The sequence below is a fragment of the Drosophila ananassae genome, chromosome XR (genome assembly GCF_017639315.1).
Source record: "Drosophila ananassae strain 14024-0371.13 chromosome XR, ASM1763931v2, whole genome shotgun sequence".
In the NCBI taxonomy this organism is placed as follows: domain Eukaryota; kingdom Metazoa; phylum Arthropoda; class Insecta; order Diptera; family Drosophilidae; genus Drosophila; species Drosophila ananassae.
Window position 1 is genome coordinate 20932659 of NC_057932.1, and position 23475 is coordinate 20956133.

The following is a 23475-nucleotide window of genomic DNA, read 5'->3' on the forward strand; positions in this document are numbered from 1 at the left end:
AACGATGAAACGTTACGGCTGCTAAAGCCTTACGTTAAAAACTCGCAAAAAAAAACACAAAATATAATGGCGGAACGGAAAACGGTAAATGCCAGGCGATAGACGAACGGTAAACGTGCGCACAGTGGTTGCTCGCTAATGGGTATGGTTGAATAATGATTTTCAAAAACTATTTTTTTGAAACTGAAAACTGGGTTTCAGGATATTTTCAGAAAAGTTTCAACTTTTTTTAAATACGTTAAATACGTAAAGTTAAATATTTATTATTATAATATTTAATCTAATAATAAAATATATAATTTAAAATCTAAGTAAAATGTCTTAATTACTTAAAATTATAACCAAAAGTGAATGTAGAACGTAGATTTCTCAAAAAACCCTTCAATAATGCCCCGAAAAAGATGACACACCACAGTCTCTGGTTTTCGAGGCTCCACTGTAGCAAGGACCTGCCGCCTGTGGCTCGAAGGATGCTGGATTCTGATCCTGAATGCCGACAAATGCCTGTTATCAGTGCTAACCAATGAACGATTGCCCAAGGTTCCCATTACTTATTTCTACTTCTTCTTCTGCCATTTTTTTGTTGCTTAATTTTTTGCTTGTTGTGACTTGTTGTTTTGTTGTTGTTATTACTGTGCCCGTTGTTGTTGGTGTTTCGTTTGGGTCTTTTGTTTGGCCGGGCCGAAACGGCGACGCCGGCAGAGCCGAATGGCTTTCCCAGCTTTCGGCTATTTGGCGGGTGCTTCGTGGCCCAAAACGGACGGACCTCAGGTCTGGCCATTTTGGCATTTTTCCAGCTGACATTTTCATTGTTTAATAAATGGAGAAATAATATGTGGAATCTTATAAGAAAATAGTATTATTATTGTTACATTATTGCTGAGTCCTTGACATGTCCTTGAAGATAAAAAGTCATTTTAGAGCTCACGAAAACAAAGTTACTTTGGCTGGAATTGAATTTAAGCCAAAAATTTAATTAATTTATGATTAATGCTTAAATAAAAAGGATTCATTCAAAATATCCGCACCTTTTCAAATTAAATAACATGAATATATAATGAATATGAAAAATACTATGATTTGTAATCATATTTATATATATACCTCATTTGGTTAATATTAATAAGAATGATTAAATTTTGAACTATAAATATTTGAATTAAAAAATGTATTGTTTTTTAAGGCTATATTTATTCTGTAAATTGTATTTATTAGATAATATTAGTCTCTGTATAGATTAATCTCTGTATCTGATTAATAAGATGATCTGATTAGGATAGTTTCCACTTCTTCAGGTTGAATTTCAAATCCTTTTTTAGTTTTCTGGCTTTTTAGCTGTTTCTAGCTGACTATTTGGCTTCTGAACCAAGCCTTGCCAACACTGACGGACGGGCCAACGGACCTGTAGTCGCAGTCGCAGCCGTATCCACCCGGACCCGGACCCGGTCTGGTCTGGTCTGGCCTGGTGCGGTGTGGTGTGGTATGCCGCTGGGTGGCAATTGTGGGTGGTGGAGTGGGTGCTGACGATGGTGGGGAAGGGGGTGGGGGGCAAGGCAAGGCAGCGGCTGAGGCAGCAGCGGCTGAGACAGAGGCAGAGGCAGCGGCAGCGGTGGTAGTAACAGTCGTGCCGTCGACGCGTCGAGTCGCACAAATTTTTGCATAGCGGCGCGTGTCTGTCTGCGATGCGTGTGTGTGTGAGTGTGAGTGCGAGTGTGTGTGGCTCATTTTTTGTTTGTATTTTTTTTTGGTGGACGTGGGATTCACCTTTAACCCCCCCCCCCCCCCCACCCCCAGACGCTGTTTAACCCTCGTTAACTGGGCCCAGGCACGCACAAAAACAAAGCCCAGAAGTGGAAACAGGGAATCCTACTCTTTTATTGTTTGCCAAGTGCCTAGAATCGTGTACTTTTTGTTCTCTGTGTAGTCTCTAGCGTGTATCCTTATCAGTTGCAGACCGGTTTCCCATTTTTTCCTTCTGACACATGCGTGTCCATCACTCATCTCGTTTGGCGCCAAAAAACAAACATTTTACATAATTGTAAGACACAGTGTACACATCGAACAAGAAACAGAGGCCAGGCCAGAACGCCGAAAAGCCAACTTACAAGGCGGCCAACGGGGCGGATGAGTGTTCTTAATATTACGTATACGCCCCATCGCTCACAATCATTAAAACCGTCAGGTGGCACACACATTTTAGTATTTAATTGAGCCATTACTTTTAATTAATTGTTATTAATTCAGGCAGGCATCTGGCTCCAAAAAACTATTTATTCGTTTACTGGGAATTTAATTAAAAACTCTGCTGCTCTGAAAAGTTCATCAGGCTCGCTGAGCAAATTGATGAAATTATACGAGAATGATAGAAGGCAGCTTCCCAGCTGAAAGTTGTGTAAAATGTTTTGCCAACTTTTCAGTTTTCAGTTTTGTTTGGCATTTCTCGCCTCTGCCCTCTGCGCTCTGCTGCCGCCTCTATATACATATATTCCGTATGTAGTCTGTAGTCTATATAGCGCGCCGATCCATTGAGTTCTTCATTCATGGCTGGCCGTCAGGGGCGTCTGGCATTGGACAACACCGACAACATCGTTAAACCGAGAGGGCAACAATACCTGCCACGACGGCAATATATCAGACTATTTATTTTGGCAGCTCGCCGCTTCCCTCATGCCAAATACCGAATCCCAAATACCATATACCGTTTGGATTTTCCGCCCTCTCCTCCTGCATCTGCTAATTTCGCGATACATGGCCCACAAGTATCTCGAAGAAGAGCAACTTTACGGATTTAGAACGCCCGAGACACATGTTCCCCCCGGGCCCCCGGGCCCCCTGGCCCAGGGCCCCCTGGCCCAGAGCCCCCAGCCAGCCTGTAAACAATGTTTCGGTTCGGGCCTTGGCAGCACGTACTCTGCTGTCCGCTGTCCGCTGGCATCTGCCATCTGGCTCATTCCAAAGCCAAATCAGGCTATATCCCTAAGATTCGATGAGAGTTTCAAGACAAAATTTAAACTAAAATCATGATTATTTTGTCTTGAAATTGTTCTACCAATCCTTCAATCACTTTTGTTCTACCAATCACATTTTCAAAGAAAACAATCGCTTCCTCGCCATTGGAATAAATCAAATCATAGACATTAGTTTATTCAATAAAAAATAAGCAAATAGAGCTGAAGGAGAGCAGGATATATATCTTCCTGGAACCGGAATCGGGCGGAATATTTCCACTCGACGGATATAGAGTGCCGCCGCAGTCGGCAGTGTTGTCTTTAAATCAGAGTCTCCTCCCGTAATTGTTTATTGTTTTTTTTCGCAATATGAACTCGGGTGGCGAGCGGCCACTGTGCACATTTATTTATTTATTTTGCTGTGAGTGGGTGGCAAGTACCCCCCCGCTGCCCCCTCCCCGCGAAGAGCAAAATTGAAATGGCAAACAGATTTTCGCCCGAGAGGTGCGTCTGTGTTTGTGGAAAAAAAAAAACAAACACAGCAAGAGAGAGGGGGAGCTGGAGATGGAGAGACAAAATGACAGGCTGCTGATTTCAATCTCATTCGTTCCAGCTCTTCCAGCCATTTCCGCTTCTCTTTCTGTCTCTCCTTGCATCTGTCATTGTGTGTGTAGTCCAACTTGTTGCTATCGCAACTCTTCTCCCACAAGAGAGAGAAAACATAACTGTACAAAAAATACATCACAATTTCCGTTTGATGTTTGCCTTTGGCTTGTTTTTGTTTTTTTTTGTATTTATTTTTCCCCGCATTATAAATGGGCCTTTGATTTCCAGCCTTTAGCCGGGCAATTTATTTTCCCTCGACCCACTTAGGCCGCAGAGTTCAGCCGACGAACGGTATTTATTCAATTATTCAGAACATAAACACTCCCATGGAAAATGAAACGCACAAAGTGAAACGGCAAAGACTCGAAAAAAAGATAACCTAAGCAGGGATACTTGAAACCACCGATAAACCGATAGACCGATAACAAATCAAACAATCCGTGAGAAATGATCGACTGGGTGTCGATAGTGCGCCACTCGCGGCGCCGCTTCTCCAATTACGTGGGCTCCCGGTCGCCGGTGCGCATGCGGCGTCGTCGGCGTCAGTTGACGGCGCCACCGCCTCAGCAGCAGCAGTTGCAGCAACAGCAGCAGCAGCAACAGCAGCAACCACAACAACAACACCAATCTCGTGAAAGACAAAAAAAGGACAAGGAAAAGGACAAAGCTAAAGAATCCAGCAGCGGTTCACGGTATGCCTGCTGTTGCGCCAACGTAAGTTGAGGGTTAAGGATATACACTTAAGGATGTATCTATGTATCTCAAAGGGTAACACAGATTTGTATCTGTACTAGAAGCCTTTTAAAATAGAAACTAGAGATGCAAGGGATTAAGTTATTTTATTTAATGATAAATAGTCAAACAAGTCTATCCTTTGATGCTGACCAGGAATATAAATTCTGTAGATACAATATACACATCTTTATTCCTGCCCCTTATAACCCAACAAGTACCGGGTATCTAAACTTGAACATATTTTATTGAAAACCTCTTTTTCTCGAAGGTTGGTAAGATATTTATGAATATTTTCTGAAGCCTATGGATTACAATTATACAAATTTAAATATAGCATTGTTTAGATTATCCTTAACCCTGTTGCCCATTTTTTATGTATATCCGTAGAACCAGCGGATGCGCATTGAATCGGATACGGAAAACGCCAAGGAGGAGCCGGCCGAACAGCAGCAGCAGCAGCAGCAGCAGCAGCAGCGCAGCTCCCGATCGCCGCAGCAGCAGAGCCAGCAACCCCTGACCCCAGCCCAGGCGGCGGGCTCGAAGCCGCGGAGTGGGTCGCAGACCGTAAGTCGCTGCAATTTAATTATTTGTGCCAATGGCCGCATCTGAAAAGAGTCCTCCAAAGATACAACTCCCCACAAGGACATTCCAAGCCGAAAAATCAGACATTCATCCTCGAAAACATAAAATAATTAACCAAAAATGCTTTTAGCCTGCTCCTAATTTTAATTTTAGTGTTAATGTTATTATTTTGTAATCGTAAGAAGCCAGACACCCATTCAGGCACCTTAAAGCAAGGAAACGGAAGTGGAAGAATACTCCATTTTGTTTCTAGGCTATTTCCGTTTTTACGTAAAATAGGTTAATCGATATATCGATAGTTGGTCGGAAATAATCGCACTGGGAAAGAAACGTTTATAAATTTATTTTTAAATCCTAAACCTAAACTATAAACAGTTTTTACTTACTCTTATTAACTAGATGTATAAAGAAACCTATTTAGAAAATGAATTCGATTTTAAGCCAGTTTTGTATTGGGAAACAATCAAAAATTACCTTGAACATTTTTAAGATTCTTGACTAAAATTGCGCTTTAGTTTTGTTGCCTTTGAAATTAATATTATTAACATTTAAGTTAACTGGCCCGCAAACGCCCCCGAGAACTCTTCGGCGCTCCCCTGCGACTCAAAGTGCTTTTAAATTGAATTTTTCGTTTGACGTTTGAGCTGGAAAGTGGCGTGGCATTTGCGATGCACTTCCTGCCTCGAGGACCTTAATTATTCAGACTTAAACGCAGCCAATTTAGAGTAGCAGTACAGTAATTGGGAGCACGCCTCCTTTATAGCCTATATATTATGTGTTACATATATTGTGTGTATTTAGTACTAGTACATGGGCCCCTGTTTTCCTCGCTTGAGTTTGTGGGCCGCCGCCCGCTTCCGCTTCCGCTTCCGGTGCGTGGCAGCCATTGCATTTTATTGTTTAAGCCAAGTTCCAGACCACCACCCTGTACATAAAAGCGTCTGAAAAATGTTAAGCCTATTCTATTACACGTAGCCTGTTCGTACGGCATTGCCACAATGCATGGATGGTTTTTAATTTAAATAATATCCGTTAAGCCTAAGTTCCTTGTTTTATCTTTTTAGCATGACTTGTTAAGTTACATTTTTATTTTCGCATAAAACTTGATTTTGTAATTAAGAAACACTGATTGTGAAACCCTCAAATCCAAAAATATATGCATATATTTTGCGCTTCTTATTTGATCTGTTTGTTTTTATTGCTTGACCATGGTTTGTATTGCTTTTTATTTAATTATTTAAGAAATGTTTCAAGTCTCTGCCATGATCGTATGTTTTAGCCTGGACACAAACCGATGTGGGTATTTTTGGTATTTTTTGGTGAGTTGGCTTGTTCTTCCCGCTAGTGTGACCTTCGGTTCGTCGTTCTACTGTAGTTTTTTAAATAAAATGGGGAAAATAGCTCTTAAAATTGATCTTTCCATGGTTTTTATTATATAATTAAAGCTTCCTTACGTATAGTTTTTGTATAAACCATCGGCATAGATTGAGGATCATATCATCTCTCTATTCTGGGAAATCTGCGAGACTGCTTGGGTAGAACTAAAATATATCCTTGATTATGTTTCTTCACAGCTAGGCACTCCACTCTAGCCAATAAGGGCAATATTTCAAACAATCCCACTCGATTCATAGATTCCCGCCCGGTTCGAGGAAGAGAAGACTAGTGTGACCCTCACTACAATCGCTGCAATCATCTGGCAACACTGTAGCTGGGTGTGTTGTTTTCGGTTTTTTCGGTTCTTCGCTCCTCAGTTAGCGCGTTTCTTTTTTGTTTTTGTGGCTTGTTTTGTGCGCGTCTTGAAATGTGAATTAAATATGAATCGCTGATAGGACTAAAAGAGGCGTGAGTGAGCGAGTGTGAAGCTATTTTCGATTCGGGCGGCGGGAGTGTCGCGTAACCGAGTGGGGGAGAGAGCGAAAGAGTCAATCGGATTCCATTGCACGGAGAGGCATTGCCAGCGCTGACGAAAAAGGCAGGCGAGGTTTTTTTTTCCCCCTCTTGCAAGATCGATAGTGCCAACAAAACAAAAAGGCGAGTGTGTGTGCGTCCTGCAACAAGAAATGTGCAACATGCCTGGCTAAATGCAACTGCAACAGCAACAAAGCCACAATAAACGCCGCTCCAGAACATGCAACACCAACACAGGCGCACGCGAAAATAGAACCGCCGAGCGAGAGAGAGAAAGAGAGCTAGCGTTGCCATTTACTGCCAACAATAAATAAATAATTCAGAGCTCCACCGCCGCACTCACTCTCTCTCTCTCTCTCACTCTCATTCCCCAACGCTCCCACGACCGCGCGCTGTTTTATTTTTTTGTCAAATACTTTTTTTTATTTGTTCGTTTACCAATTGTGTGTTTGGCTTTTTGTTTTTGCGGCAGCGACACTTGGTCAGCGTCTGTCGGAGAGTGAAGAAGAGCAGCGCCAAGAGATCGCCCCCAAGGCACACACACATACATACACACACTTACGCCCCATACGCGCGTGCCGCGGGAACTCAAGTAAAGTTCGATTTTGTGTGATTTTTTTGTTGTTTATCTAGTGCAAAGCTCGACGATTCGTTGGATAATCACCCAACCCAACCCAACCCCACCCGGCACCCAGCTAGAAAGCTAAAAAATAGTAACGCCAAGAAGAAGAAGACGGCAGCAGCCGCCACTAACACACACACACACACACAGGCACACTCGCGGCAGCCGGCATTCGTCAGTAGTGTGTTGGTGGGTTTTTGAAAACGGTTCTTCTCTGAAAAGTGTGTGTGTCGCGACCGGATTCGAAAACAATAACAACAGAATAAAGGATAATTTGAAGCAACAACCACAACAACAACAACAAGGGTCATAGCGATGACAACCCGCAAAAAGAAGCGCGACGGCGGCGGCAGCGGTGGCGGCTTCATCAAGAAGGTCTCCTCGCTCTTCAACTTGGATTCGGTAAAGATCAGCTCCAAGCCACCAGATCGGTAGCCATCAGTAGCTCCCCCAATCGACCCAGTTTTTATGCAATATCCGGCGGTCGGATCTGTTTTTGGCAGCGACTGGCCGATGATTCCATGGTTTATTTATAATTATATTCGCTAGCCAGGCCGGCCGGACTAGCCATACTAGACATGTGTGCTCTGTTTCATCCCCCTTTTCAATAAGAATTCTTCTCCGACGACCTTTTATTTCTGCCATCACTGTGAAACAATAACAACAACAACATCAACAACAACTGGAAAACAAAAAACAATAATATATTAGATAGGCTATCTCTGTCTATCGTGGATGTCGCCTAATGCTAACGGTTCTTGTTCTTTTCTTTGCTCCAACAAGCTTTCATGTTATTGTTGTTATTGTGGCAGAGTGCCCTTAATATCTCACTCTGGCATTCAGCGCAGGCGTAGCCCTCTCTCCCAGCTTTCTTCTCCCTCCCCCTTTCTCTCTCTCTCTCTCTCTCTCTCTCTCTAATTGGCTCTTTCTCTTTGACTGCACTTGTCCCCAATTTGATTCTCTCCCTCTCTCTGGCCGCTAGAAATAGTTGTTTGCCGTTTTTTGCCACCCACCGAAAATCAAAAAAAAAACAAAGAATGAGGAATTTACAGTGGAGACTGACTAAAGAGAACAGAGAGAGAGAGCTGGCCGCTCTCTGCCTCTCTTGTTGACCCAGCCACTTGGGAATTATAAACAAAGCACGTCACTCATTGAAGGCAACGAAATAAGTCCCAAGGACAGTCTACATATTGAACCATAATTTTAGTTCGCCCCTCCCTCCCCCACCCGGCTGATGACTTTGGATTTCCGTTTCGGTTACTCGCAGGTGTTGCCACCGCGATCGCCGTCACGTCCCGCCGTACATCTGCCTTGGCCATGGCTCTATATAGTATTAGTATTCTACTATATAGCATGCCTTCTCCAGCGATCGACTTGATCAATGAAGTGCAGCGCAGCTTGACGCATTCCATATTGCCTCCGCCCCCCCGGTCCGATTTATGCCCCATCCCCCAGATATGGCCAGGGAATCGAGTCCATCCCGTATATATCTCCTGTGATTCATGGCGCGGCGGTTTCTTCAACAATTCGCTGCCTCTTGACTCACTTTCGGGCAAAGTATAGCGATTTTAATGTATTATTTGTTAATATTTTTGATATAAAGAGTCGTTTGAAGGAGCTTTTGTTTTAAAATATTATTCTATTCAGTCTTCGGTCATTTTTAGGGGCTTTGAGATGAAGAAAAGTGTTATATTTTGGACTAAAGTTAAGGAACTTTTAGGGAATTATTTGAAAATTAGAACAAATAGTTGGGTTTCTCTAAGAAACTATTATTAAAACGGGTCTAGGGTCGTTTTTAGGAACTTCAAGATGAACTTTCAATAAGAATTGATCATATTTTGACTAATTCTAAGGCGTATATATTAAAAGTTTAGTTATACATGGAATAAATAGTTGCGTTTCTATAAGAACTTAGTGTTTATGGAGTAATTTTTATCAAATAATATTATTATGATGAGTCTAGAGTCGTTTTTAGTAACTCTCATCTTAAAATAATCTCATAATCCCTTAAAAATATTACTAAAATCTACTCTCCACTCCTCTAGAGCAGAAATTAGTCATAAAGAAGTATACTTTCTACCCCAGAAGAGCACTTCAGAGCCCGAGTACTTGACTCATTGGATCGGAATGTGTGGCACTATCTAAGAAGTAGCATCATCGTGCCACATATCTCTGTCTTTTCCGAATCGGAATTATATGCCCCGTCAAGTGCTCAACTATTTTATCGTCAATGGCTTTTCCGCATTTTCGGATGACGCCTTCCCCCGCCCCCCAGCATATGTTTATCGTAGATTAGATATGATTTGTTTTGGGTTTTAGGCGCTACGACCCACTACTTCCCACTACTACCCACTACTACCACTAATTTCAAGGGTGGCCCTGCTTAGCGAGCCAAAAACAAGACCCTATCGCACCTCGTTGGCCCCGTTAGAGTTGCGTGTGCTTCTGGGGGTCTGGGGGTCTGGGGTCTTTGGTGGCTAAAAAGTCTTGTGCTTGTTTCCAACTCTCCCCCTCCCTTGCCACCTACACCTGTACACCTCTACCTGTAGCCCCATTACCTCCTCGACACGCCCGCTCTTATTAAGTGAGTTCCGATTGTTAACTTTATGATGTAATTTTTCTTTTTTTTCCCTTTTTTTGCGCGCTCGGCGCTGTGTTGTTTCTTTGGACATTATTCTTTTGGGGTCGGAGTGGAAAAAGTGTAACCGGAGTCGGCAGCGGAAGCAGAAGTGGCACGAACTAGTGCCACAGTGGTCGCCCGCTAAAGGGGTTAGCCTCGGGGTTAATTGGATTTTAATCAAAAACTAATAACCATTGCTCTGCTATCATATCTGTTGGTGTTTCGAGGGAATTGCTTCTCTTTTCTTATGAAAACTGAAGAGAAACGAGGGGAAATGAATCTCTTAGCTATGTGATAACTGGAACTCCCTTGGAAAATATTCTCTTAATCTTAATTAGAGTTTCCCCCAAAAGCCCCCAATCAAATTCCTGACAGAAACGACTCTCTTAAGTGTATGATACCCGGTACTATTGCTCTTTCAAGTACTCTTTGTAGTTCTTCCAGTGTCAGTACTCTTTATGGAACCACCACTGTCGACTGCAGCAGTCAGGCCGATCCTCTGGGCGATTAACCCTAAGCGCTTATTAATACTTTTAACCTGCCTGCCCGAGCTCCCCAGGCCTGACCCACTCCCCAGGGTTAATTGGCAATTTTTCGCTAGACTAGAGAGTGGAGTGGGTGGCGGTGGGCGAGAGGAGGGTGATAAACGCCCGTCTTGGCTGCAAAAATGCACAAAATACCCGCTGGAGTGTGTTTGTTTTGAGTTTCTGCTCATTTGGTCGGCAGGGAAGGGCAGGGCAGGGCAGGGCATCCGCTTGATGAATTCATTTACACTGGCCTGCTAATCAACCGAACTCGTTTGGCGCCGCCTTAAGGGGGTAGCCCCCGGCAGCCACTTGCCATTTTCAGAGAAAATGTGCGAATTGCAACGAGGCTGCTGGCCACGGCCCAGATAGATCGCGACTCGCCATTGACACGGTTTCCCATCTCCGGCGAGGGTGTGGTCAGAACACCACTTTTCTAGGGGGTCTTCGATTAGGGAATAGGTGGAAGAACCCCTCTTGATCCAAAACCACTCTCATTCACTCTCCAATTCTTCTACAGCTGCACAAGGCGTCTTCGGGAAAGGTAAGCCACAAGTTGGACATTTTCGAGCCAAATAACGAGGCGGATAGTGCTTCCATTTTCGATTTTTCAAGGGGGGCATTATTTTTATAATAATGCTCTGAAATAGGGCTTCAAGTTAGGGTCTATTAGGAACAAAGATACAACTTGCAGAGAAATGGAATAAAAGTAACATTTGATCCTGAAATTAAAGCTATTTGAAGAGCCTCTCAAGAAGAACACTTGTTTCTGCCTAACATCGTAGAGTAACTCCTGTTTTAAACCTTTCTTTTTTATTTTTTAATAATTTTATTAACAAGTCAATCTTTGAGAGAAATCGAAAATGGAACCTCTGCCCGCTTCTCGCCCATCTCCGCTGTTTGTCTTCGTCTTAACTGCATCTGCATTTGTTTGTTTTCGTCGTGTGTCCGTCTATCTGCCTCACACCACCCTCACATCACTGAAAAAAAAAACCCATACACATATTAATAACAAATAAGCAAGGCACTGGCAAGGTCGCAGCAGACACCCATCATCCGCCAGCCAACAAAATCGTGCTTTGGAGCATTTATTTCAGCGGTAATTTAAGAAATTCCCCCAGACCCCAGACCCCAGGCCCCCGACCCTGAGCGCCCAGACACGCTGACAGATTCGAAAATTACGAAATTGAGAAAAGTGCATCTATGACGGCACTCGGAAAACTTTTTAATACTTTTCCAAGACTATAATAGGTATAAATAGACTAATAATAGACTAGAGTGGATAATGAAATAAAAGAAAAAGGATTTGAAACTGAAGGAAACACTATACCATCAATATTTATTATTTCATTGTAATTTTTGAGTAGATTCCTGCTTCTATATATCCATTATCTTGGGATATTGTGGGGGAGTACGTGTTCAAGTTAGAAAAAATAGAAAAAGCCAACATTTATGATTATTTTGCAACAAAAAGGGCATAGATTTGATTCTTTAGAGCCAGATCTGCTGGAAATAATCAGTTTTGAAAAGGAAAACTTCATTCTGCTTAGTTATATAGTATAAGTTATATAGTTTTTGAGTTTTCTTATTTTGAAATATAATATATTCGTATTCAAGTTGAAAACCTTTAATCTTCATCCCCCTTAAGTTTAATTGCGCTGCTCCCTTAATAAAAAATCAAAAATAAAAAAAAAAAAAAGTAAAAACTACATGTCTCATAACACTTAACACCTCACACCCAACCCCCTCACACCCCACACACTCCATATACTTGTTCATAAACCACAACTCCACCGAACAGCCGACACCCCAAGCCCCATTTAAGCGTTGTGTGGCCTTGTAATCCCCCCTAGAGTCAATGCCATTACAAAACTAATCCCAATCCACTCTGTCCAGGTCAATGGCGACGACAGCTGGCTGTACGAGGACATCCAGCTGGAGCGAGGCAACTCCGGACTGGGCTTCTCCATCGCCGGAGGCACCGACAATCCCCACATCGGCACCGACACCTCCATCTACATCACCAAGCTGATCTCCGGCGGAGCAGCTGCCGCCGACGGCCGGCTGAGCATCAACGACATCATCGTCTCTGTGAACGAGGTGTCCGTGGTGGATGTGCCGCACGCCGCGGCGGTGGACGCCCTCAAGAAGGCCGGCAACGTGGTCAAGTTGCATGTGAAGCGGAAACGGGGCGCCACGGCGGCCACCACCCCGGCCCCGGGTGCGGGCGATGCCCGGGACAGTGCGGCCGGCGGGCCGAAGGTCATTGAGATCGACCTGGTCAAGGGCGGCAAGGGCCTGGGCTTCTCCATAGCCGGCGGCATTGGCAACCAGCACATCCCCGGCGACAACGGCATCTACGTGACCAAGCTGATGGACGGCGGAGCGGCTCAGGTGGACGGCCGCCTCTCCATCGGGGACAAGCTGATTGGAGTCCGCACCAACGGGGTGAGTCTCTGATCCTCTCGTGGATCTCATGAATCTAATCTCTATTTTATTGGTTTTCAGAGCGAGAAGAATCTGGAGAATGTAACGCACGAACTGGCGGTGGCCACGCTGAAGTCCATCACCGACAAGGTGACACTCATCGTGGGCAAGACCCAGCACCTGACCAGCAGCGCCTCGGTCGGGGGAGGAGGCCTCTCGGCCGGACAGCAGCTGTCGCAGTCGCAGTCCCAGTTGGCGACCAGCCAGAGCCAGAGCCAAGTCCACCAGCAGCAGGCGCACATGGCCAACTCGCAGTCAACAGGTGCGCTAAACAGTGTGGGCCATACGGTTGTGGATGCGGCGCCCCAATCTGTAGCGGTTGCGGCAGCGGCATCTGCAACCGCATCAGCAACTGCATCTGCATCTGCATCTGCATCTGCATCAGTCATTGCCAGCAACACAAGCACAGTCACCACAGTCAGCAAATTGCCGCCGTCGCTTAGCAATAATAGCAATAACATCAACAACAACATTACCAGCAGCAGCAGCAGCAACAGCAACAACACCGTCACCACCAACAACAACAACAACAACAACAACAACAACAGCAGCAGCAGCAGCAGCAGCAACAGTGGCAACATACACGTTGCAGCAACAACTGCAGCTGCACCACCCGCCTCTGCCCCAGCCACCTTCTATAACAATAACGCTTCCATGCCCGCCCTGCCCGTTCTCGAGTCCAATGCGACCACCACCAACCGCTCCCAATCACCCCAGCCGCGTCGTAAGAGATTGATTTTGTTTTTTTTTTTCTTTATTTTATTTTATAATTTCTGTTAAGAGTCGACACTAACACTGTAACATCGTCCTGGCGGAAGGACTCTTATTGGAGAGGGCTGATCTCGAAATAAGTGCCTTTGTGCGGGGACTGCCACAAGTCTTACTTTTATTTCCTCTTTCTTTCTATAATTTCCTCTTCTTTTCCCATTAATTGTTAGTATTTTTAGTAAGCAGACTGATTATAATTTCCCCTTGCACCTGCCGGGTGGGCTTATTGAAGATGCCTCTTGAATAGGTCCACTTGCCACAGGCCTCCTGTCCACTTGCCAATCCCGACACTCTCCAACCCAACGAGGCGACAGAAACTATTGCTATTGCTGCTCTGCTTGAGACTCCGAATAAGTCACTTACATTCTCACATGCTGGAAGCTGCTACCCCATTCTAGCCACGCCCACGCCCACGCCCACGCCCCCGCCCCTATCACGCCCCGTAGATAACCAAGCAACCCAGTTTGCCGCCCCACCCCCCGGTCCCTAGATATTGTACAACTGAACCATCCGATTTGATTTTTTGTGTTGTGCCTATGAGGTGTTTGAAGTCCTGTACATATAACAATTGTGGTGTGTGCGAGTGTGCGTTTGTTGGTGTTGTTCTGGGGCGGTTATCAGTACGTTATCAGTATCTCTTCAGTTTCCGTTTTGTTGTCTTCCGTTTCCATTTCCGTTTCCGTTGGCCTCATTTTTTGTCGCTGTCTTTTTCGTTGGCCGGTTTGTTTCTCTCTCTATCTCTCTCTTTCTCTCTTTTACTCGTGTTGCCTCTTGTCTCTGTCCCTTTTGCGTTTGTCTGACTCTATCTACCTATCTCGCTCTGTGCCTTGCAAGATTCTTCAAGGACCTTTATCTGTTTTCTTGGACGCTGAACTTGCTCGCAAGAAGTCTTCTCATTATTTATTCAAGCTTTATTAACCGCTCTCTTTTATGTCTATTTCTCTTTGTCTTTACCTATCTGTTTCTTTCTCTCTCTCTCTACCTATCTATCTCTCTCTCTCTCTCTCTCTCTTTGTCTATATGTTTTCTTGATCTTAATAACTATAACCATTCAATGTGCTACGATAATCGAAATATCGAACCGATATCTCGATAAATTCCATCGATAAATGCCTTAAACCTAAACATCCAACAATTTCTGATAACAACCTAGAGCCCGGCTCGCGTTACGCCTCCACAAATGTCCTGGCCGCCGTACCACCAGGAACTCCGCGCGCCGTCAGCACCGAGGACATCACCAGGTGAGTTCCTCCCTCCAAGCGATGTATGGGCAATTGGAACAGGGCCGAGAGTAGGCTTCAAGCTGGCAATGCCTTTGTCTCGAAGGCCCAAAACCGTTTCTGTTTAACCCATGGCCAGGAAACAAAGTCAGGAGTAGATCTAAAAAGAATAAAGCTCGAAGGACCAAAAGTGCCCATACATCCTGCTGAATACTATTATAAGCTCCTGAAATGTATACTAATTATTTGTTTCCGCCTCAGGGAGCCGCGCACTATTACCATACAGAAGGGACCTCAGGGCCTGGGCTTCAATATTGTGGGCGGCGAGGACGGCCAGGGCATCTACGTGTCCTTCATTCTGGCCGGCGGCCCTGCGGATCTCGGCTCGGAGCTGAAGCGCGGCGACCAGCTGCTCAGCGTAAACAATGTCAACCTAACGCACGCCACTCACGAGGAGGCGGCCCAAGCGCTCAAGGTGAGTCTTCCTAAGTAGTACCCCTAAGTACTTGAAGTGTTAATCGAATCCCTGTGTAGACTTCAGGCGGCGTAGTCACCCTGGTGGCGCAGTACCGGCCGGAGGAGTACAACCGGTTCGAGGCCCGCATCCAGGAGCTGAAGCAACAGGCCGCCCTCAGTGCCGGCGGTACGGGAACGCTGCTCCGCACCACGCAGAAGCGATCGCTGTACGTGCGGGCCTTGTTCGACTACGATCCGAATAGGGACGATGGCCTGCCCTCCAGGGGACTGCCCTTCAAGCACGGCGACATCCTGCACGTGACCAACGCCTCCGACGACGAGTGGTGGCAGGCGCGCCGCGTTCTGGGCGACAACGAGGACGAGCAGATCGGCATTGTGCCCTCGAAGCGGCGCTGGGAGCGCAAGATGCGGGCCAGGGATCGCAGCGTCAAGTTCCAAGGACACGCGGCGGCCAACAACAATCTGGACAAGGTGGGTACTGGCTCTCCACTGAGATTGTATCTCTAACTGATCTGTAACCTTTGCAGCAATCGACATTGGATCGAAAGAAAAAGAATTTCACATTCTCGCGCAAGTTTCCGTTTATGAAGAGTCGCGATGAGAAGAATGAAGACGGAAGCGACCAAGAGCGTAAGTAGACCAAGAAGAGTCAGAAAGGGAAACCAGCCGTCGTCCGTCGTCTCGCCTCGTCTCGTCTCTGTCACACTCTATCTTTCTCCCGCTCGTTCGCTCTTTCTCTGGAGAAGAAACAGGAGAACCAGGAGAAGCTCAACCCGATAACCGATAACCGATAGCCGATAGCCGATAGCCGATACCCGACCGATCGAAGACCAAAAGAATATTTAATTGTTTGCTTTAGTTATTAAGGCCCCCCAAAAAGTCCTTTCACTCTGTCGCTTTCTCTACTGAATATCTCTGATTGTTTGGGTGTTTGTTTGTCTGTCACTTGTTTTTTTTTTTTTTTGTCTATTGGGCGGCTGTGCGAATGTCCGGAAGTGTGTTTGTTGACTCAAGAATATGTAGGAAGTTAATAAGTGTCTTCGAGGCATCTCCCAAGAAGAGCACAACAATTTTGCACCGCAGGTCACTCTCAAAGTCCTTGTCCAGTTTATGATTCCGTTTTCTTTTCCGTTTTTTCCCCTCAGTACCCAGTTTTTACTAAAGAAATAATCGTTTTAATGATTTTTAAATTGAAATGCCCCCCTTATGGTTTCGTTCTGTTTTAGTTTTGTTATGCATTTTACATGGTTTACATTTCTGTTTATTTTCATATTATGTTTGAATCCTCCCGTCCTCCCGTGACGTCCAACTCATGACACTCATGAACCACTCCATGGAATCGAATCAAATCGAATCAAATCCACCGATGAAACGATGACACACCCAACAATATACATCACTCCCATGCATTCACACATTCTGTTCCTGTTCTGTTCGATGTGCTTGGATGTTGGATGTTGTATTACCCATTTGGTGTGTGCCCTGACCTGACCATCCGACCACCCGACCACGACTACATATACAAATACCATATGTGTGTAGCCAACGGAGTTGTGAGCAGCACCAGCGAACTAGACATCAATAGTGTCAACAACAATCAGTCGAACGAGCCGCAACGTAAGTCTTTCTTGGTGTAGAGTCAGTCGGAACTGTGTCCGGAGGAGCTGCATCCGCGTAATCCCAGGTGTCAGGGCTTATCAACGGGTCTAGTCTTTGGCTAACAATCAAACCACCACAACACACACATCCATACATCCTAGATAGTAAGCTATATATAGCCACACACACACACACACGATCTTACTAACCGTTAGTCCTCAATGGGGAACTGTCTAGCTTTCCGGTTCACACCTCGTGTACATATCTGTAATATCTGTATAGTGTTTTGGGTAAAAGCGTAAAGCCAAAGCTAAAGTAACCGCAGTAATCTCGCAGTAAGGGTCTGAAGCGTCCGGACTCCGGAGAGAGTTCTTCAGCGGCAGACCGTTCGTACATCATGCGATACATCGACATCCGATCATCGAGATAAAGCCAAGTTACCTCTTGTGTTCATTTGAAATGCTTTCTCTATTGCCACCTCCTACCGACAGTACATCTATCTTCTTACTGCTCTTCTCTATCTCTAAAATATCTCAGACATCAACCGAGTATATCCGGCTGCTTTCATCAATTTCTTACATCACTATGAAGTTTCTTTAAGACTCTTATAGCAATTTGTTCACTTCTCGTTTACATACATCAACTAAATAGAAGGGATCCTGAATGGTTCTTTTGTTCTTTGGGAGTCTACATCAAAGTTGCATCAATGTGATGTACGATTCGAAGAATCTCTGAGAAATGAGAGGAAGAAGAACCATCCAGGATCTGAGATACAACATTAAAATATTATAATATTATACTATCTATCCGAAAGATACGATTTCCAACGCTATTCTGTTTTTAACTGACCAAACATATATGTTTCGATTCTCTTCTGTTCTCTCTCTTCTCTTCCCTTTCGGTTCTCGTTTGTTTTCTCCTCGTTTCTAGCCTTTATGCTTTGCTACACACAAGACGATGCCAATGCTGAAGGAGGTATGTACTCGCCCCGAAGAATATACTACAACCCACATATATATCTCTCAATATACATATAACTATCTATCTGAATATGATCTAAGAACACCCACATGAACATAATGAATACATAGAATAGCATTTGCTGTAAGATCCTCCCACGACACATCTCCACCTTACTTACCTGCATACATAACATACATAACTAACTACATACATGCATACATCAGTACATCAGTGCAGCAGTACATGAGTACTAAGTGTACATCACACGAGATTAACCGTAAACTTGATTATTAGTTGATTTTCATGTAATTTATGTTCGGTTCCCTCTCCTTTCTGTTCTACATCAAATCCCACATCTCTGTACATCACGCCAGTGACTGGCGATTCACCCCATTCCCAACTATGAATACATCCGCGCCCAGACACTCCCAGACCCAGAACTATAAATAGCCCACTCAACTCCACTCCATCAAGTGTTTTTTGTGTTCTTTACATTATCGATGTCTAAGCCAATTAACTTCTCTAACTGACGGCAGCTGTACATGGAATATGTATCATACATGTGTACGCTGGGTGTACATCATATGCATATGCATGTAAATGTTCATTGAATGTACACTAAATGTAAGCGTCCAGGAGCTGTACATTACGTGTAATATAAATGTGCCAAACAGCTGTACATTACAGTACAAACCGAAAACAATCGCACCATCAACCGAATGACATCATAGCTGCATATATCGAGTGTACATCAGATATAGTGGCAGGTATCGCACATCAGACACCAGACGTACATACATCACTGATCCCTTCATAACTGTTCCAAAACTGTAACTGTTCCTCAAACGTTTCGGTATCCAGGGATACAGAGAAGGGAGTTATTTCGTTATCCTTTTGAGTTGAAGTTCTGTTATTGAGCCCTTGGTTCTGAGCATTACATACTGCGTACATCCAGGCATACGGACAGTCCGAACACGATGCAGACCGACCTCCCAATTACATCATTTCGATAACTGGCTGTTACTTAACTTACTATCCGCTTGCATCGACGTCGTATCTGAATGTTGCCACCACACTCGGATTCGCATCTGAATACCTCTGAATGTACATATGGATGTGGCATCACTTGACTGGCATACATCAGTCAGTATGTACATTTGATGAATGTGCTTGGTGTGAATAAGAAACACAGAACAGACCCAGACCATACCAGTACACTACCAGCACACAGCAATCATCCGCAGAACTCCCCATCTGGGACCTTCACACATAATATGTTTTTTTGAGTTCGAACATCATATATAGTATACAGTATATACAGTATACAGTATACAGTACAGACAGTATATATGTAGCCCTAAAAGACATGAATAAAATGTGATTACCATTTTATTGTTGTTAATCTTTTGGTATTTTCGTTCTTTTCTTTTTTTCTTGAACACACTTAACCCCTGTGTCTGTGTGAACTACTTTGAATTCTTGTGTTGTTTGCCTCTACTACTACAACTACTACTTCCTCCAAAAAAAAAAAAAATATATAAAAAATCAACCAACAAACAACTTCAAACAACTACTTCAACAACAACCAACTACTTCAACAACAACTACTACTACTACTTTGCGCCAACTCTCAACCGTTCGAATCTACTACTACTCCACTACTATGTCTACTACTACTTTACTACTGTGCGCCATCGCCACTCCATCTCTCTATTTCCGAATATATATGCAAAATATAATGGAACAACAACCAAAAATCGAATCGAAATCAACACGCACTCTCAAATCCATTCCTTGAGTTTTGTTTTTTGAATATATTTCTTTTCGAAACACTCTCCCTATGTTTCTCGCACATTTCACACAAAACACACTTACTTATTTAATATCTTGAAATATCAAAATATATATATATATATTCAACCAACAATCAAACCAACAACCAACCAACCAACCAAATCAAATCAAATCCAAAAATCCAATCAACAATGACAACCAATATATATCTCTATATGTATACATATATATTTGTTATAACCATGCGCCCACGAACTGCGACTCTACTACAATTACTACTACTACTACTACTACTACTACTACCAACCAATCAATCAATCAATCACCACTACTACTACTACTAAATTGTTCCGTCAACTAATCGATCCAAAAACGCTGCTCCGCTCAGGCGAGATTATCTACAGGGTGGAGCTACCCGATATGGAGCAGATAACTCTGATCTACTTGGAGAATAGCGATGCTGACTATCGTAAGTCGAGCAACTAAAACCAACCAACAATCACAAAATTAAACCAAAATCTAAAGCAACCACAACAACCAACAGCAAAAAGAAAACAAATTCTTTAATTCAAATATTCTTTAAAAAGTACCCGTAACCACAAGTCTCTTGTTTCATTTTTTGTAAAGACTCGTAGCTTAAAAGAACCAAAACAGGATATTTAATGCGAAGAAGAAACAAAATTTTGCAAGATCAGTACCTCTTGGTTATATAATTTAGTTCGATTATCGTTTTCGTTTTCGTTTTTACTTCCGTTTCCGTTTCGTTTCTCTTGCTTTGTCTGCCATGCCTCATGCTGTCTCACTCCATCTCTCCAGCTAACTATCTCTCTCTTCCGGCCGGCCATTCTTCGCTAGACACCTGTCTCTATCGCAAAAAGAAAACGTAGCATACATTTCAGAGCAAACTCGAAAACCATCAGAAGGGCCTTCTTTTCAAGTGTTTTTAGTCTATAAACTACTAAGTCAGGACTTGAAACTATTATTTGTTGATGAATATCGTTTATTATTGTATTTTTTTGAACTCATTCAACTGTTGTGAATTGTTGATAGTTGCGTAGCATCGAATTACCACGAAAGTGAAACCACTCATGGCAGAACTAGTCTGCCCACAACCCATACACTCAACAAAAAAATGCGAATGACACACCACACAAGCAACTTGTATTGTTTGCATTCCCGTTTACCTATTTTTTTTCTGTGTAGAGTACGGGCCGTTGAAGTTGGGACCGACCTGACTTCACATCCATTAGAGCCTTGGTAGAGCTGTTTGTCCCTCAGTTTTCTTTATTAGTTGGCCACGAAACACGCACCTTGTTTGCAAAAACAACCAATAGAGTCTTCACACACACCCACACACACCCACACACACACACACCTAACATGATATATAGTTGGGTGAATACAAGCTATATAGAGTACTGGACCGATGCCAATTCAGTTGGTTTGTTGTTGTCATTATGTATTGCTCGTCTCGTGCCGTCATGTTTTGCATGTTTTTCACACCCAAGTTACCCTGAACCAGTTAACAACAAAATAATCCCCCCAAAAAAACCGCAAAAATTGTTTCTACAAGTATAAGTGGAGATAAATATCTAAACTATACAATATATACTGTTAAATGCAGTTTAAGCAAGCAATTGCCCCAAAATGTGTGTGTCTTGTACAAGAGAGTCTGCTTCGGGGGCGAAAGGGATTGTTTTAACCGAAACTGAACCAATAAAGAGATTGTACAAATCGAGGGAGTTTTATTTCGAGTTCTCAGACTTCATCAGACCTCAGCGACACGAGGTTTTTGTTTAATTTAATTAAGGCCCAAGCCCAGCCAGCTGGCTCATCTGGCGTCAAGTGAGTAAAATGCAGTGTTTCCTAACCCCACCCCCCATATACGGTGTTGTGTCAACAATTCAAGCCATTGTTGGCCGGGCTAGCTACAGTCGAACCCAAGTACACTCCACTCACTCATCCCAGACCCAGACCCAGACCAGACCCACCGACAAGTATGGAGAGTACGAATACACCCACACCCACAGCCACAGATACAGATACAGATACAGATACAGAGAAATCCGCCGATCCGCCTTTATTTTGTGAATCGAAAATGAAACAGACCAAAAATAATGTATTTGTGTGCCATGTATGTATGTAACATCATGATGTCATGTATGTAACTATGTTGCTCGTAGATCGCCTGCTATCTGTCTGCCTGCATAACCAATATCCCCAATATCTATGTCTATATATCGTAACTTATTGAATATCTACATATCTTAGTGTAAGCCCACTGTACCACATCCCGAACTCATAGCGTGTATGCGAGTAGTTGCCATAACCCACACTGTGCATTCGTTATCGGTTCTTCATTTGAGTTACGATTACCACTATGATTATTTTTGTGTAAATTATCCAAAGACGTAGAACTATTTGCTCGACTTTACTTTTATTTTTCAGAAATTACTGAATTCTTTCCTTAGTTTCTGAGAAACAATTGAGATTCAACCATTGAGAGTTCTTGTAAATTTTTGTATGTGAGAGCTTAACCCGACCTAGCTTAGAGATATAACTCTTCTCCGAAGACTAATGCCCCTCTCCCCCCAAAAAAATAATTGAATCTCCCTCGGAGAGTTCAGAATCCAAAATATAAAATAGAACATATAAATAAAGAATCCGTGAACTCTGCCCTAACTTTTGCTATGATTAGTCCGAGATAGAAGTACATTTGAGTTGTAGATCCAATCCAAGCTAACCAACTAACCGCTCCACCGGAGTTACTAACCCGACTTCCGTTCCCATATCCATACTCCCCATCTCTCCCCCGAATCCCCCATTCATTTTTAGAACACTTTGCGATGATTTAGTCCAGAGCACGCTTGCCCCTTTCCTTGGGAGTTCCTAATGCCCTTTCTTGCACTACCTTGCAGCTTCCGAGGAGAATGTGCTGTCCTACGAGGCCGTGCAGCGCCTGTCCATCAACTACACGCGTCCCGTGATCATCCTGGGACCGCTGAAGGATCGCATCAACGATGACCTAATATCCGAGTACCCCGACAAGTTCGGCTCCTGTGTGCCACGTAAGTGTCCCTGTCTTCCGGTTCGGTATTCAGTGACTAACTATGTGCCCCCCATTGACAGATACCACCCGACCCAAGCGGGAGTACGAGGTGGATGGCCGGGACTACCATTTCGTGTCCTCGCGCGAGCAGATGGAGCGCGACATCCAGAATCATCTGTTCATCGAGGCGGGGCAGTACAACGACAACTTGTACGGCACCTCGGTGGCCAGTGTGCGCGAGGTGGCCGAGAAGGGCAAGCACTGCATCCTGGACGTGTCCGGGAATGCCATCAAGCGGCTGCAGGTGGCCCAGCTCTACCCCGTGGCCGTCTTCATCAAGCCCAAATCAGTGGACTCTGTGATGTGAGTTTCAAATGGATACCTTTCGCGATGAACACCTTGATCTAATTCTGAATTCCAACAGGGAGATGAATCGTCGCATGACGGAGGAGCAGGCCAAGAAGACTTACGAGCGGGCTATAAAGATGGAGCAGGAGTTCGGCGAATACTTTACCGGTAGGTCACATGCCTGAAAGGAGCAGAAACAATGGCTTACTAATCCTTTGTTTG

At 44.0% G+C, this 23475-nt stretch overlaps 1 protein-coding gene across 31 annotated transcripts in view; it reads left to right on the top strand.

The window, feature by feature from the left end:
• LOC6501841 (disks large 1 tumor suppressor protein) overlaps window positions 1-23475 on the top strand; it is a 41749-nt gene that overhangs the window by 15655 nt on the left and 2619 nt on the right. For 8 of the 31 annotated variants that reach the window (XM_032452394.2, XM_044717578.1, XM_032452393.2 and 5 more), the window contains 13 exons: window positions 4677-4853; window positions 12445-12996; window positions 13057-13759; window positions 14957-15044; window positions 15285-15498; window positions 15558-15971; window positions 16028-16130; window positions 17043-17117; window positions 18030-18074; window positions 20245-20325; window positions 22775-22924; window positions 22986-23268; window positions 23330-23421. In XM_032452394.2, the coding sequence (XP_032308285.1) occupies window positions 4677-4853; window positions 12445-12996; window positions 13057-13759; window positions 14957-15044; window positions 15285-15498; window positions 15558-15971; window positions 16028-16130; window positions 17043-17117; window positions 18030-18074; window positions 20245-20325; window positions 22775-22924; window positions 22986-23268; window positions 23330-23421 (2977 nt within the window). Of the gene's footprint in view, window positions 1-1622; window positions 1695-3782; window positions 4269-4676; window positions 4854-6532; window positions 6717-7254; window positions 7807-11068; window positions 11093-12444; window positions 12997-13056; window positions 13760-14956; window positions 15045-15284; window positions 15499-15557; window positions 15972-16027; window positions 16131-17042; window positions 17118-18029; window positions 18075-20244; window positions 21592-22774; window positions 22925-22985; window positions 23269-23329; window positions 23422-23475 lie in introns of those variants that run through there. The other 23 variants (XM_014904126.3, XM_014904116.3, XM_032452396.2 and 20 more) reach the window with 22 other exon arrangements.